This window comes from Camelina sativa, chromosome 3, assembly GCF_030686135.1.
Source record: "Camelina sativa cultivar CO46 ecotype springtype chromosome 3, ASM3068613v1".
Taxonomy (NCBI): Eukaryota; Viridiplantae; Streptophyta; class Magnoliopsida; order Brassicales; family Brassicaceae; genus Camelina; species Camelina sativa.
Genome location: NC_141882.1, coordinates 10,818,798 through 10,832,456, shown reverse-complemented (window position 1 = coordinate 10,832,456; position 13,659 = coordinate 10,818,798). Strand labels below are relative to the sequence as shown.

Sequence of the window (13,659 nt, the reverse complement as noted above, 5' to 3'; positions counted from 1 at the left end):
CTTTATACGGCCCATGTGATTTAACATTTAAGGCTGCTAGTACTGTGCTCATAGTCAGAATGTTGACTTTTTAAGTCCAGGGTAATCCACCATGCTAAACACTTATACAATAATCAAGAAGCTATTGAAATTTTTTTTTAAAAACATTTCACAGCACCAAACGGGAAGTCCACAAGTGCAAAATAACATTGATTGAATATAAGAAGAAAGACGCTATTACCAAGTCTTAAAACAAAGATCCGAAATCAAATTGATACACTCGAAAACCAAACAAGGGGGTTTAGCAGAAACATTACACAAGACTCATGGTTTTTTGTTTTATTGCCACACATACCAGAAGCACGAGCTCCCACTGGGTTTCTTGAGTCTATAGAACCCTTTATAGCAGCGCTTTTTAGGAAGTACGATTTGATACGCCTCTCCCCTGGCCACGCCCACCATATCCATAGCCACCACCGCCGCCACCACCACGGCCACCATAACCGCCATAACCACGGCCACCATAACCGCCCCGTGAATAACCGTTTCGACCATAACCACCACGCCCTCCTCGACCTCCTCTGAATCTCGAGAACTCACCAAATGTCTGGAATCATTACCAATACCGTTTGTTAGTCAATCAGTTTCTCTCAAGATACTGGAAAATTAAGTATCACCAGAAACGAGAGGGGACTAGTTCCAATATGATATTCGACTGTGGAAATATATAAATCGTACCTCAGTATCTAGCTTTCTTTGCTCTGAGAACCTAGGCCTTGCATTTTGGGACTCTCGGTCAATGTTGTTTGATGAGAGGCTATCGAAAAAGTCGTCTTTGTTGTAAACAGGCTACATCAATTAACAATGTGTATGAGACCAGAGAAAGGGAACATAATGGCTTTACTTGATTGGCTTATAAGTCTACTTCACTTACTTTGACCTCGATCTTAGGCAGCTCAGCCTCATCTACAATCGGGGAATCATCATCTTCATCACCATCAAGGGTAGAACTCTTCCCAAGATGACCCCATACTTCATCCTTGTTGAATTTTTCATTCATCGCGGTGAAATCAAAATCTTCAGTGAACTTCATTACCTGGTGTGATCTCTGCCAACAAGGAAAATTATTAGCATACATGGTTATAGTTCATGATATATTTTTAACTAGTAGATCTTTTCCTCGGTAGAAACAAACAAATGCCTCGTCACATTATACAAATCAGTGGGAAGAATATTACCCCTGCTCCTCTTCCTCTTCCTCTCCCACGTCCCCTGTAACCATTATGAGTTGGGAAAGAATGCCCGTTTGGCTGAGGAAAAAAAAACAGCAAATCAGTTAAAATTGTTATCACCAAGAAGACTTTATAGGTTGACGTGTACGGCAAAATCTACTACACCAAGGAAAGAACCTAGAAATTTTCATGCTTCTTTGACAAAGCCAAAGAGACATAGTATGGAAAAATACAATGAGCATTACTACAGGTTCAATTAGATAACAGTTACACGTTATTCCAGCTATCTCTGACATTAGCAAAGGTAAGATTATCATGATATATCTATTAAAGATTTGGCAATATATGTAAATATAAAACCTTCAGAGTTGGCCTCGCAGAGGAAGGCAATGGCAGTATTGGAGGTTGGGCTTCGGATGTAACTGGAACAGATTGTTCCAACCCAGCTGATGATGATACTTGAACCACCTCAACATCTTTATCTGCATTTGTAGAGGGTGGGGACAAAGAGACTGCAGAGGATCCAGACTGCAGCAGTTGGCCAGGAGTAACCAACAAAGGTTTTGGCTTATCTTGGCTAATGGAACTAGAAACTCCAGCAGCAGGAGCAGATGTTAATGGTGTTGCCTGCGGCTGAGAAATTGGACCAGTAACTACACTAGGCTTGTTAGGCAGTGAAAGGATAGGACTTGCTTCTGTGGCTCTAGTGGTTGACAGAGAAAAGGGAAGCACATTAGTTTCCTGCGGTAGGGTAGGAGGCGCAGTAATAGGAGCTTTGTTCGAGAGTAACGGAGGTGCCATCTCTGAAGCTAGTGAAGGAGATGGTGCTGATTGCAGTGTAGATTGCAGGCTTGACGACAGCGTCACAGGTGGTAGAGCAGGGAAAGGCAATGAACTAGGTGCTAGAATTTGAGAACTAGTACTAAAAGGAAATAATGACGAGGGTGGTTCTGGCAAGCTCGAACCCTGCATATTTGATGGACCAGTAGGTGGAGGGGTATTAAAGTTAGGATACTGCAAGGGTTGCTGCAGAGAATTGGGCATTGGCAGCCCATGAGGGGGTCGAATCAGAGACTGTTGATGCAATTGGGGAAGGCCACTGGGAGGTGGGGTGTAGAATCCTTGCCAATACATTGGCGGTTGTGGCGATGCTCCCCATGAAGCAAGATTTCCACTAGGCTGATACAAGGGCATCGAGTTTTGAAATCCCATCCCATGTTGTCCAGGTTGTCCATTATGAGAATTAATGTCAGGCAGTAACCCACTCGCGGTAGAAGGCAAGCTACCAGATGTTGGAATCGGGCCAGGGAAGTGAGACTGCAAAACAATGAAGAGTGGAGAATGAGGACGAATCAATTGACTGTAAAATAACAGAAAATAATATCCTACAACATTTCTAACATTCACCTGAATTATAGCAGGGTCATTATTTATAGTAGGTGGAGGAGGCTGAACTGGTGGAGAAGCTTTGACTTGCAAATCCTGCCAACAACAAGACCAATTAGAGTCCAAAGTGTGGAGGCTGACGACACTAATAAAATGATTAGCATAATAATCCTGCTGGGGATACCTTGATATCAGTTCCACGGAACAATATGTACTCATAAACTTTTTCACTTGGAGGAACTTGCGGACCATCTTTTTTCCTTCCTTCAGTTCCAAATGATCGAACTACACACAGGAGAAATTTTCAGGGATCAGAAAAAATCAACCTCACCAAAAACTACCCCATCGACCACTTAAGACTAAGCTTTCTTGCTCAACCAATAGTTTCAAAAGGCATCACAATTACAATTCAATAGCTTGGATAGTAGACATGAACACTTCTTTTTTCATGAATTCCAAGCACAAGAACAACATCTCTTTCAAATCGAGCTAAAACAGTTCAAGATTGGAGCAAAATTTCACAAGACTAACCAAACAAAAAAAAACAATTGAGTTTCTACCAAATCAGAAAGAGAACACACCACCGGAATCAGACTACGCATCTAATTAAATTATCCAACAACGGAGAAGTGGAAAACGAAATCGTACCGTTTTGAAGTCCGATACTAGATTCATCTGTATTAATATTGTAAAGGATCCCTTCGTATCTGATCTCGCTCTTAGACGTCAAACTAATCAAGCTCCCAACGTAAGAATCCGCACCGGGGCTCGATTTCGCACCCGTATTCTCAGCCGCCATATCCGATCTATGTCTCTCTTCGCCGAAGAAATCACAGACAAAGAGAGAGATTCACGAGAAAAAAAAAACTACAAGTCAAGAAACGGCAAATACACACACACTCAAGGTTCCTTGGATCCCCTTCTTCTTCTTCTTCTTCTTCTTCCAGAGAGAGAGAGAGAGAGAGAGAAAGCTACAGAAGAAACGATTAGGGTTTACTCTAATTTGGGGAGATCGAGCATCTCTCTTTTTTATTATCCATTCCCGTAAAAAGCCCAATTGAGAGAAAAAAAAAAAATATACCTATCTGACCATATTAGCCTGGTGTAGCTCCATTGACTTTTATTTAACCACTAACCATAGTATGCCACGTGTACACATGCATGACCTCCTTCGTAATTTCAGCTCAATGGTGTGTTTTAGGCAAACAAAACCACGAGCGAGCCACGAGCCACTCCAATTGCTCGGCTCGTGTTCGCGACTCTGATTACATAATTAACCTCGTGCCTTTTGGAACATTTGCACTCGTGACCTGTTGGTTAGTTTCGTAGTTTAACGACTAAATCAAGTGCTTTTAGCGACCTCACGAGACCACGAAAATAGGAAAGACGAGACTCTTTGGATTTAGCAATCTATGGGCTTTTGAGGTATGATGCCATTTTTGTGGTTGTTTCTTTATGAAGCATGTGTTGAACACTTTTTATGCTTCTTTTGGTTAATAACATAATCATTTGTTTTCTCCTGTTTTGGATTTTCCGGGAAACAAGTTATCTTCCACATCACAAACAATACGGGCAACTCTCTGTGTGTTTCTCCTGATACGGGTCCTCTTATGTTTCTGATGTTGATTGATTTTGTAGGGTCTCTAGCTAGTCAAAATTTCTTGTTTCAAAATTATGGGCTTTAAACTTTAATAGTATTTGCAACAAGAGCATATGGATGATAAAAGTGTGATTGCGACTTGCTGCAAGAAATGCATTTGCGACTATGTGAGTCGAATTTAGCTGAAGCAAATGCTTTGGTTGGTGGTGTTATTAATGCATGAAAATTATTTAGAAGTTGTAAGAAAGAGGCTCATAGATGAAGTGAAAAGCATTTTGGTGATAATATAAAGAGTTTTAAGTAGGAGATGAAATTAGAGAGAGGATAACATGTGGTTTGTGTTAGATTAGATATGTACTTATCCATATCTTTACTGATGTATATCATATCTTTGGTAGTTAGGATACGTTTGTACACTATATATGCATGTATCAATAACACAACCTCCTCACGGTGATTACAAAGACTCTTACATGGTATCAAATTTGCGACAAAAAACCTGCTAAATTTTCTAGGGTTTTGTGCTACTTCTCGATCCTGCTCCGCTCTCTTTTCCTCTTCTTCTTCTTTCACTTCGATCTCCCATGATCTCTTTCTTGTCTCCCTTCTTCTCCTCTTTTCTCTCTTATCTTGGCTACCACGTCTCCTCCAAAGAATGACAAGCCATTCGACATCTCTCAGATTCGTGCTTACATACCAATTGTCCTGGACATACACAAACTCAACTACGACACTTGGAGAGAGATGTTCGAGACTCACTGTCTCACTTATGGCGACTTAGGCCACCTTGATGGATCCTCCTCCCCGACGCCCGCCGCTCTTGCTTCGTCGACATAACACAATGGTTTTATCAAGATGTGGATCTACGGACCTGTACACAATGAGTCTGCAAGACCCGTATGATCCAGCTTGGGTCATGGATTCTGGTGCAACCACCCACGTCACACAACAACAAAGTACTCTACATCCTATCTTTAATTTAGGTTCTCTTCCTCTGATCAAGGTCGGTAATGGTTCTCTTGCACCTGTCACTACAATGGGTAATGGGAGTATCCTTCTTATTCTCGGCCTCTATCTTTGAAAAATGTTCTTGTATGTCTTTCTATGATCAAAAATTTAATTTTTGTTTGTCTATTCGTTACGGATAACAATTGCACCGTTGAATTTGACCCTTTTGGTTTCTCTGTTAAGGATCTTCCAACTCAAACTCCGCGGAGATTACATAGACTCTTACATTTTTAAATCTCTTTAAACTAATAGGTTATCTCTCTTAGTTATATTTATTTACCTTTTTAACTTAATTTTCCGAACGCCAAATCAAATGTCAAACTTGGGTAATGTCCTTTTTGGTATAAATAAAATCTCGGTTTATCTGTAAAAGCCTAGAATGAGGCAATGAGCCAAAGTCAAAGTGTGAATGCGAGTTTAAATTAATATGATTACCACTATGTTGCCATAATGGTAATAAATTCACAAAGTGGGGTTCTTCTAGTTGCTAAACAATATAGAGAACTCCTAGCATATCAAAGGAGTTGTTATATCATTGCGTTTTCCACAAATGGAACTTCTTGTCTTTATACCACCAATACTAAAATAAGATTGCCAAAAAGACCAAAATACTATTAATAATTTAATATACATAGAAAAGGAAGTTGTCATATCACATAAGTGTACATAGAAAAGGAAGACGATCACATCATGAACGAACAGTGAAAAATGTTCTCGTTACAAAACTTGCAAAAATGCACCAGCAATAGTTTGTAGAGACATAGATAACAAAGTCGGGAAAGAAATAATGCAGGAAATTACTTAAAACATTTTCGATTAGTTCAAACAAGATTCTCTGCTATATTAGGAACCGACTTCTTCGCTTCATTTTTTTTCCCTATCAATGGTAATCTTTTTTGTTTCAAGCTAGCCTAATTTGCATTCACACACTTTTCACTTGTGTTCATCCTCGATTTCAACTAACAATGTCAAGGTAAAGAAGGATGGACAACCAAGAGACAACATACCTAACTTCAAGTCTAGTTGGGGGTTTATAGATGACATGTAATAAAATTGGAACAAAGATGAAATTAGAACGATGTGTAAAAGTGTTTGTTTGTTGATGATTATGAACGAATACAATAAAAATAGGTACGATGAATAAAAAGTTTTTCTAGGTTTTTATTACTGCCAACGATGGTATAACCTACATCTCCAATTAATTCATAACTTAATCTCCCTCTTAATGTGTCATTAATGGTCTTTAATTCGAAAATTAAATCTCAAGAATTTATGTTTTTTACTGATCAAATGAACAGAAATTCTTGACATTTTTGGACCCCACAAGATGAGAAGCTTCTGAGGTGAATCTTGATATTTTTGGACCTCACAAGATGACAAGCTTCTGAGGTGAATCTTGACTGACATTTTTGGACCTCACCATATGCCAAGCTTAATAATGAACGGAGTCGAATTGTGCAATATATATCAGACACCAACAATCAAGATCCACACTTTTTATTTTATTTTAGCATTAACAGTTATGATTTTGTCAAATTTCCAATAGGATTTGGACTTATACTCAATTATTCATGTTCAAGGGAGACTAGGACAGTGGTTTTTGTTCATATACATGTATAGATGGTCTGTAACGAAAATGACGTATAGCATCTTTAAAAATCACAATTCAAGTTGGAATAATTTAGAGTCTATAGTTTATCCACAAAACTAGTATATTTGGCCGCGCTCTATACCATCATTATAAGAGGGAACAAAAGAACCAATCACCTATGAGACATGATTACAACCTTTTAATAATTGAGCTAAACATAATGGATGTATATAGGGGTATTAGTGTATTACCCATCTTAAACCTTTAAAAATCGTCAGAAATTAGTCCTCAATAACTCATAAATGAGATATGAGTTCCCATGATCTGTAACGTTTCTTCTATCTTCGTTTCATTTTTTTTTTTGGTACAAAGATTTGTAACGATTTTGCCCATTATTATTTTTTTCTTCTAACGAAATTTCCTTTTGTTTTTTTTCAGTAAAAAAATAGTAATTTTTCTCATACTTCAACTTAATTTGGACCAAAAAAGTCAAAACAGTCCAAAATTGGGAATCACACACATTGACACCGCCATATCATTCACAGTTGCGGAACGACGCGTGTCAATATCTGATAGCTTGTTAAATTGCACGTATAGGGGTCCTACCTACAACAGACCAGATATATCACTCGCTTTGTACGGCATTTTCTTCACAAAACAAAAAAGATCTCTCTCTCGTCTGTACACTCTCTAGTCTCTCCCACACAGGTCTAGTCAACGACGGTCAAAGTTAGGTTATCAGGGGGAATCGAACAACGATGACGGATACGACGGACGATATCGCGGAGGAGATTTCGTTTCAGAGCTTCGAGGATGACTGTAAGTTGCTCGGTAGTCTCTTCCACGACGTCTTGCTCAGAGAAGTCGGCTCCGATTTCATGGAGAAAATCGAACGGACTCGTATTCTCGCTCAGGTTTTTTTTTTTTGCTTCTATTTTAGACTTCTCTCTCTCTGTTTTCGAACCTCCGTTGTGATTTTTTTTTTGGGAGAAGTGGTACCGTTCTTTCTCCGATCCGTCTGGAGAACTGAGAATGGTTTCTGACGCTGTGTTTGATCCGTTTTGTTTTTTTTTTTTTTTTTGTGACATAGAAGGTGGAAGAACGATATGATTTATGTAGCCTCCGATCGGTTTGTTTGAAAAGGAAATGGAAATATAGTTTTTACGAATTGCTTGTGGTTGACGAAACGTGTTTTGGTTTGTTGTTCGATATTTCGTGTTTGTGTTTTTGATTCACACACTCGAGAGTCCTCAATTCGCTTAAGATCTGGTTTGTGCGTTTTTGTTATCTTGTTGGATTCTGGAATCTTACAGTGAAGTTTCTTGCTAGATATTAGATCAAGAGTTATCGACCCTGTGAATGATGATACTATTTTGGTTTTCTTTTTGACTTTTCAGAGTGCTTTGAATCTTCGTCTGGCTGGTATTGAAGATACAGCTGAGCTTTTGGAGAAGCAACTGACTTCTGAAATATCCAAGATGTCACTAGAGGAAGCATTGACACTGGCTCGTGCGTTCAGCCATTTTCTTAATTTGATGGGGATTGCTGAAACTCATCACAGGTGTTAACTATATAAGTGACCTTCACATGTCAAAAACGAATGAAAACATTTTTAGTATATGATCATTGTTATTTGTTACAAAATGAAGTTTGAAGGATACTTGGGAGACTTTTTATGTTTTGCTTTACTTAACCCCTCTTTGAAGCCTAAAAGATTGGTTGATCGTTTAATTGCAGAGTTCGTAAAGTCTGTAACGTTCCACAACTTTCCAGATCATGCAACGATGTGTTCGGTAAGCTATTGCAAGGTGGAATTTCCCCTGATGAGCTATACGACACAGTTTGCAAGCAGGTATACTTCATTGTTTTTTCTTGCTGTGATACTCTTTTCAGTTTTTTTATCTCGTTTCAATATTTCTGATAGATTGGTAACTTTCAACTGCAAGATTAAGTTCAAAGATTCCCATTTCAATGCAAAGTAAAGCCATTTTACTAAACTTTATCCAATACAGGGGGTTGAAATTGTTCTTACTGCACACCCCACTCAAATCAACCGGCGAACCTTGCAGTACAAACATATTAGAATGGCTGTAAGTTGTTGCTAATGCTGACATTGATTGCTATACTTATAGCAAGTAATATTAGGTTTATGGTCTTTGTACTTTGGAATTGAAATATGATACTACTTGCAGCATCTTCTAGAATATAACGATAGACCAGACCTTGGACCTGAAGATCGAGAAACGGTTATTGAGGATCTGGTACTATCTTTCTCAACATATTCCCCGAGTCTCTCTGCTGAAGTAGTATGTATGGCTAATAATTTCATTTCGTTTAAAAGGTTAGGGAGATAACTTCACTGTGGCAGACTGATGAACTTAGACGTCAGAAACCTACTCCTGTTGATGAAGCTAGGGCTGGTATGCTAACTAAAATTTTGTCAATGTCTGAGAAGTTTACTTTGATAAACCAAGGTTCTACTCTAACCATGTATTATTTCCTTGTGTCAGGTCTGAACATTGTTGAGCAATCCCTTTGGAAAGCTGTACCACATTATTTGCGTCGTGTCAGCAGTTCGTTGAAGAAGGTTTTACTTGTTTTTCTTATTTATTGCAGAGTCTGATTGCTGAAGTGACTTGATACTGACACAATGGCATTCCCTATGTCCTCTTCAGCTCACGGGGAAACCACTCCCATTAACTTGTACCCCAATAAAGTTTGGTTCCTGGATGGGTGGTGATAGAGATGGAAATCCAAATGTCACGGCGAAGGTGAGCCTTCAATATATTTCTTTTTCCCCTGAATAATCATTTTGTGTATTGGTGAGAATGCGAGCTTTGCCTCGTATTGCTACATTGTTTTAAGATAGGGTTACTATTTGGCTGGTATAGAGTAATATTAGGATTAGCTTGCTAACACACATGGTTTTTATCAATAAATTTTCAGGTCACCAAAGAAGTATCACTAATGTCTAGGTGGATGGCTATTGATCTGTACATAAGAGAGATCGATAGCTTAAGATTTGAATTGTCTATGAATCGATGCAGCGATAGATTATCAAGATTGGCAGATGAGATTCTTGAAAAAGGTATGCTACTGGGGGACATCTCACGTCTCAGTTTTTTCTTAATTCCTGAGAACACAAAACTTCAACATGTTCATTTTTCTCCTCAGAAGCATCTTCTCTAGATCACCTTGAAAGTAGGGGTCCAACTGTTGGTAGAAGCCAACAAAAAATTCCAAGCCAGCAAGGCTTATCTCTACCTACCCAACTTCCACTCAGAGCTGACCTCCCCTCATGCGCTGGTAAATGATCTCATGCATAGGCTACCCTCTTTTTATAAAACTAATAATGCATGCATACAGACTTTCTTATATATTCACGCTTCATCTTACTAAGTTTCCAATGTCTTACTTGCAGAATGTGGTGAATCACAGTATCCCAAACTTGAAGTTCCTGTGACAGATTATATGCTACTCAATCGTCAGGTGAGGCATAGCTTTAGAGACTCTGACATATGTTTGACTTGTTTTTTCTGGATGGTTGTATTGTATCCAGTAAATATACTCTAGCTTAGTATGTCTGTTTTTGATAGTTCGTTTAATTTTTTTCCTTAAATAGGACGTCCAGGGGATTTCTAGTAATGGCTCAGGCCAGAGTTTGCAAATAAGGATAGCAAATGGAACTTCCGTTAACTCTAATGGCTCTCAGCAAAGTCTTACTCCCCGAGGTTCTTCTTCCTCGAGTTCCCAACTTCTTCAGAAGAAACTATTTGCGGAGTCTCAGAATGGGAGGACCAGTTTTCAGAAGCTATTAGAACCAACTCCACCAAAACGAGCTGGAATTGCTCCGTATCGGATTGTTCTTGGTGAAGTAAAGGAAAAGGTGCTGATCTTTCTAAAATTTTCTCATTAAGTTCATGCAAAGAGCCGGATTTAGCATCGTAAAAAACTGAAAAGAATTCATGTCTAATTGTCCAGTGCGTTTATCTTGAGCTACTTGTAAATAATTTACCAGTCTTCTCACTGTTACAAATTTAACCATCTTGAGAAATTCTATTATTATCTTGAGTAAAACGACTCTTACCATTTATGATCTGTGATTACAGCTTCTGAAGACACGGAGACTTCTGGAACTTCTTCTTGAGGGTCTCCCTTGTGAATACGATCCTTGGGATTACTATGAAACATCAGACCAACTTCTGGAACCGCTACTCCTCTGCTATGAATCTCTGGTAGGATCTTGCTTGATGCGAAATTGTCTTTTATTTAAAAATCATGAACTTCATACGTTAAATTTGTTCTATTCTCAGCAATCATCTGATGCCGGAGTATTAGCCGATGGCCGGCTTTCCGATCTGATCCGTAGAGTTGCTACCTTTGGCATGGTTTTGATGAAACTTGATTTGCGCCAGGTGCGTTTCTTTTCCTTCTTGTTTTGGCTCTCTGTCTGTGATACCTGTCTGATCTAGGATTCATTAATCAGGAAGCTGCAAGGCATTCTGAAGCTTTGGACGCAATTACGACATACTTGGACATGGGCACATATAGTGAATGGGATGAAGATAAGAAACTGGAGTTTTTGACAAGAGAGTTGAAAGGGAAAAGACCCCTTGTCCCTCCAAATATTGAGGTAACACTCACTGTGAATTTCTTTTTATGTTAGTCTCATGTCTCTGAAAATAATTATGAATTTTGGGTAGTAATTACAGCTTATCTTACTGTTAGACCAAAAGGATTGATCAAATAACTTGTATGTAGGAAGGCCAATATGATGATACGAAAGTGGTCTCTGATCACATTATCTGTTTTTGTATGTGTTTAACAACATTAAGAAAACTACTGAACCTTTTCAGGTTGGTCCTGAAGTAAAAGAAGTACTAGATACCTTCCGGGTTGCTGCTGAGCTAGGAAGTGAATCACTTGGAGCTTACGTGATTTCTATGGCTTCAAATGTATGAAAGCTTTCAGTCTTTCACAGTCATTTCTTTGCTGAAGCTAACTTGGACGAGTAGCTGATAAGATTGATTTTTTGCTACTTGTAGGCCAGTGATGTCCTCGCTGTGGAGCTTCTGCAGAAAGATGCTCGTCTTGCCGTCAGTGGCGAGCTGGGAAGACCATGTCCTGCTGGAACGTGAGTTTAATTTCTTGTAGGAATACTTCATTGTAATTTTTCCTCTGCATTCTTACATATACTGGTAACTTCATCTGGAGGTTATTGTCTAATGTCTGTCTCTTATTTTTGATGGCATAAGTTATTGATATGCTGATTTTGTTATATGATGATAGACTGCGAGTGGTGCCTCTTTTTGAGACAGTGAAAGATTTAAGAGGCGCTGGCTCTGTGATAAGAAAATTGCTATCAATCGATTGGTACAGAGAACACATCCAAAAGAATCACACCTGCCACCAAGAGGTATATACACTTGACTTCAACCAAGTCTGTATTTGGAGTATGCTCTGTCTGAAAAGATTTACGAGTTTATTTATGTGCAGGTGATGGTTGGATATTCGGATTCTGGAAAAGATGCTGGACGCTTTACTGCAGCATGGGAACTTTACAAAGCCCAGGAGGATGTTGTGGCTGCTTGCAATGAATTTGGAATCAAAATTACCTTATTCCATGGACGAGGAGGGAGTATTGGGCGAGGTGGTGGCCCAACTTATCTTGCCATACAATCCCAACCTCCAGGGTCTGTAATGGTAAGTTACTTACCCATTTGGACAGTCTTCTTCCATTTTCAGCCAAAGTCCTCACGTACAGTCTTGCATTGACTTGCAGGGTACTCTCCGTTCCACAGAGCAAGGTGAGATGGTGCAAGCCAAGTTCGGGTTACCACAGACGGCTGTTAGGCAGCTAGAGATTTACACAACCGCGGTGCTGCTTGCTACATTGCAGCCTCCTCAGCCACCACGAGAAGAAAAATGGCGGAGCCTAATGGAAGATATTTCAAACATAAGCTGCCAAAACTACAGAAGCACGGTCTATGAAAACCCAGAATTCCTTACCTACTTCCAAGAGGCAACACCACAGGCCGAGCTTGGTTTTCTCAACATTGGAAGCCGGCCAACACGAAGAAAGAGCTCATCAGGGATAGGAAATCTTCGAGCTATCCCTTGGGTTTTCGCCTGGACACAGACAAGGTTTGTCCTTCCAGCTTGGCTTGGTGTAGGAGCTGGTCTGAAAGGAGTCTGTGAGAAGGGTCACGCTGATGATCTCCAAGCAATGTACAAAGAATGGCCCTTCTTTCAGTCGACCATAGACCTTATAGAGATGGTGTTAGCTAAAGCAGATATCCCAATAGCCAAACACTACGATGAAGAGCTTGTCTCAGAGAACAGAAGAGGAATTGGTAGTGAGCTCAGAAAGGAACTGCTGACTACTGAGAAGTATGTGCTTGTGATAAGCGGCCATGAAAAGCTCTCGGAGAATAATCGAAGCCTGAAAAAGCTGATAGAGAGTAGACTTCCGTATTTGAACCCCATGAACATGCTGCAGGTTGAAATCCTCAAGAGGCTAAGACGTGATGATGACAACAACAAGCTCAGGGATGCATTGCTCATCACCATTAACGGTATTGCAGCTGGAATGAGGAACACTGGTTAAGACACACTTTGGTCTCATTTTGCTTTGTTTTGAACTACTGTGTGTGCTCGCAGACAAACCTCTGCATATGACTCCTTTTCTTCTTTTCATCTTTCACTTCCTTGCTTCTATTGCTGTTCTGTACATTAAACCGTTGGATATTAAGTAGTGAAGTGCAATAGAATCACGAACAGTTTTAAGTCCATTTGTTTTAGTAGGACTCCAGCTTAATTCGTTTGGCTGGCTTTGTTTTCTCGAACTTCTTGGTTAATGACTT

General features: G+C 39.5%; 2 protein-coding genes across 3 annotated transcripts; one reads left to right on the top strand and one right to left on the bottom strand.

Annotated features, from left to right (window-relative positions):
• Positions 1-176: 176 nt before the first annotated feature.
• LOC104776680 (protein decapping 5) lies at positions 177-3,772 on the bottom strand. Its single transcript, XM_087502565.1, has 8 exons — positions 3,246-3,772; positions 2,782-2,882; positions 2,619-2,693; positions 1,572-2,528; positions 1,218-1,289; positions 914-1,087; positions 718-828; positions 177-586 (listed from the first exon to the last, which is right to left on the bottom strand). The coding sequence occupies exons 1-8, from the start codon at positions 3,394-3,396 to the stop codon at positions 395-397; spliced, it is 1,833 nt and encodes a 610-aa protein (XP_087358691.1). The 5' UTR covers positions 3,397-3,772; the 3' UTR covers positions 177-394.
• Positions 3,773-7,409: 3,637 nt separating this feature from the next.
• Positions 7,410-13,587, top strand: LOC104776677 (phosphoenolpyruvate carboxylase 4). Of its 2 annotated transcripts, none has more exons than XM_010500780.2 (20): positions 7,410-7,710; positions 8,194-8,357; positions 8,534-8,648; positions 8,809-8,886; positions 8,989-9,057; positions 9,138-9,216; positions 9,307-9,383; positions 9,472-9,567; positions 9,743-9,884; positions 9,971-10,102; positions 10,218-10,285; positions 10,419-10,682; positions 10,906-11,031; positions 11,110-11,211; positions 11,283-11,429; positions 11,653-11,751; positions 11,842-11,930; positions 12,086-12,212; positions 12,293-12,499; positions 12,579-13,587. In XM_010500780.2, exons 1-20 carry the CDS (start codon positions 7,555-7,557, stop codon positions 13,401-13,403), a joined length of 3,162 nt encoding a protein of 1,053 aa, XP_010499082.2. In that variant the 5' UTR covers positions 7,410-7,554; the 3' UTR covers positions 13,404-13,587. The 2 variants fall into 2 exon arrangements, with proteins under 2 accessions (XP_010499082.2, XP_087358649.1); XM_087502523.1 differs by having other exon boundaries at positions 7,449-7,710; positions 7,887-8,357.
• The last annotated feature ends 72 nt before the right edge of the window (positions 13,588-13,659 follow it).

What these genes read in the sequence shown, in the direction of transcription:
- LOC104776677 (XM_010500780.2), top strand. Translation starts at nt 7,555, where the DNA reads ATGACGGATACGACGGACGATATCGCGGAGGAGATTTCGTTTCAGAGC. An exon ending in TGTTGATGAAGCTAGGGCTG is followed by an intron (nt 9,217 to 9,306) that starts GTATGCTAACTA and finishes TCCTTGTGTCAG; the next exon opens with GTCTGAACATTGTTGAGCAA. An exon ending in ATCACACCTGCCACCAAGAG is followed by an intron (nt 12,213 to 12,292) that starts GTATATACACTT and finishes ATTTATGTGCAG; the next exon opens with GTGATGGTTGGATATTCGGA.
- LOC104776680 (XM_087502565.1), bottom strand. Translation starts at nt 3,396, where the DNA reads ATGGCGGCTGAGAATACGGGTGCGAAATCGAGCCCCGGTGCGGATTCT. An exon ending in TCCGTGGAACTGATATCAAG is followed by an intron (nt 2,694 to 2,781) that starts GTATCCCCAGCA and finishes TGTTGTTGGCAG; the next exon opens with GATTTGCAAGTCAAAGCTTC. An exon ending in TGCCTAAGATCGAGGTCAAA is followed by an intron (nt 829 to 913) that starts GTAAGTGAAGTA and finishes TAATTGATGTAG; the next exon opens with CCTGTTTACAACAAAGACGA.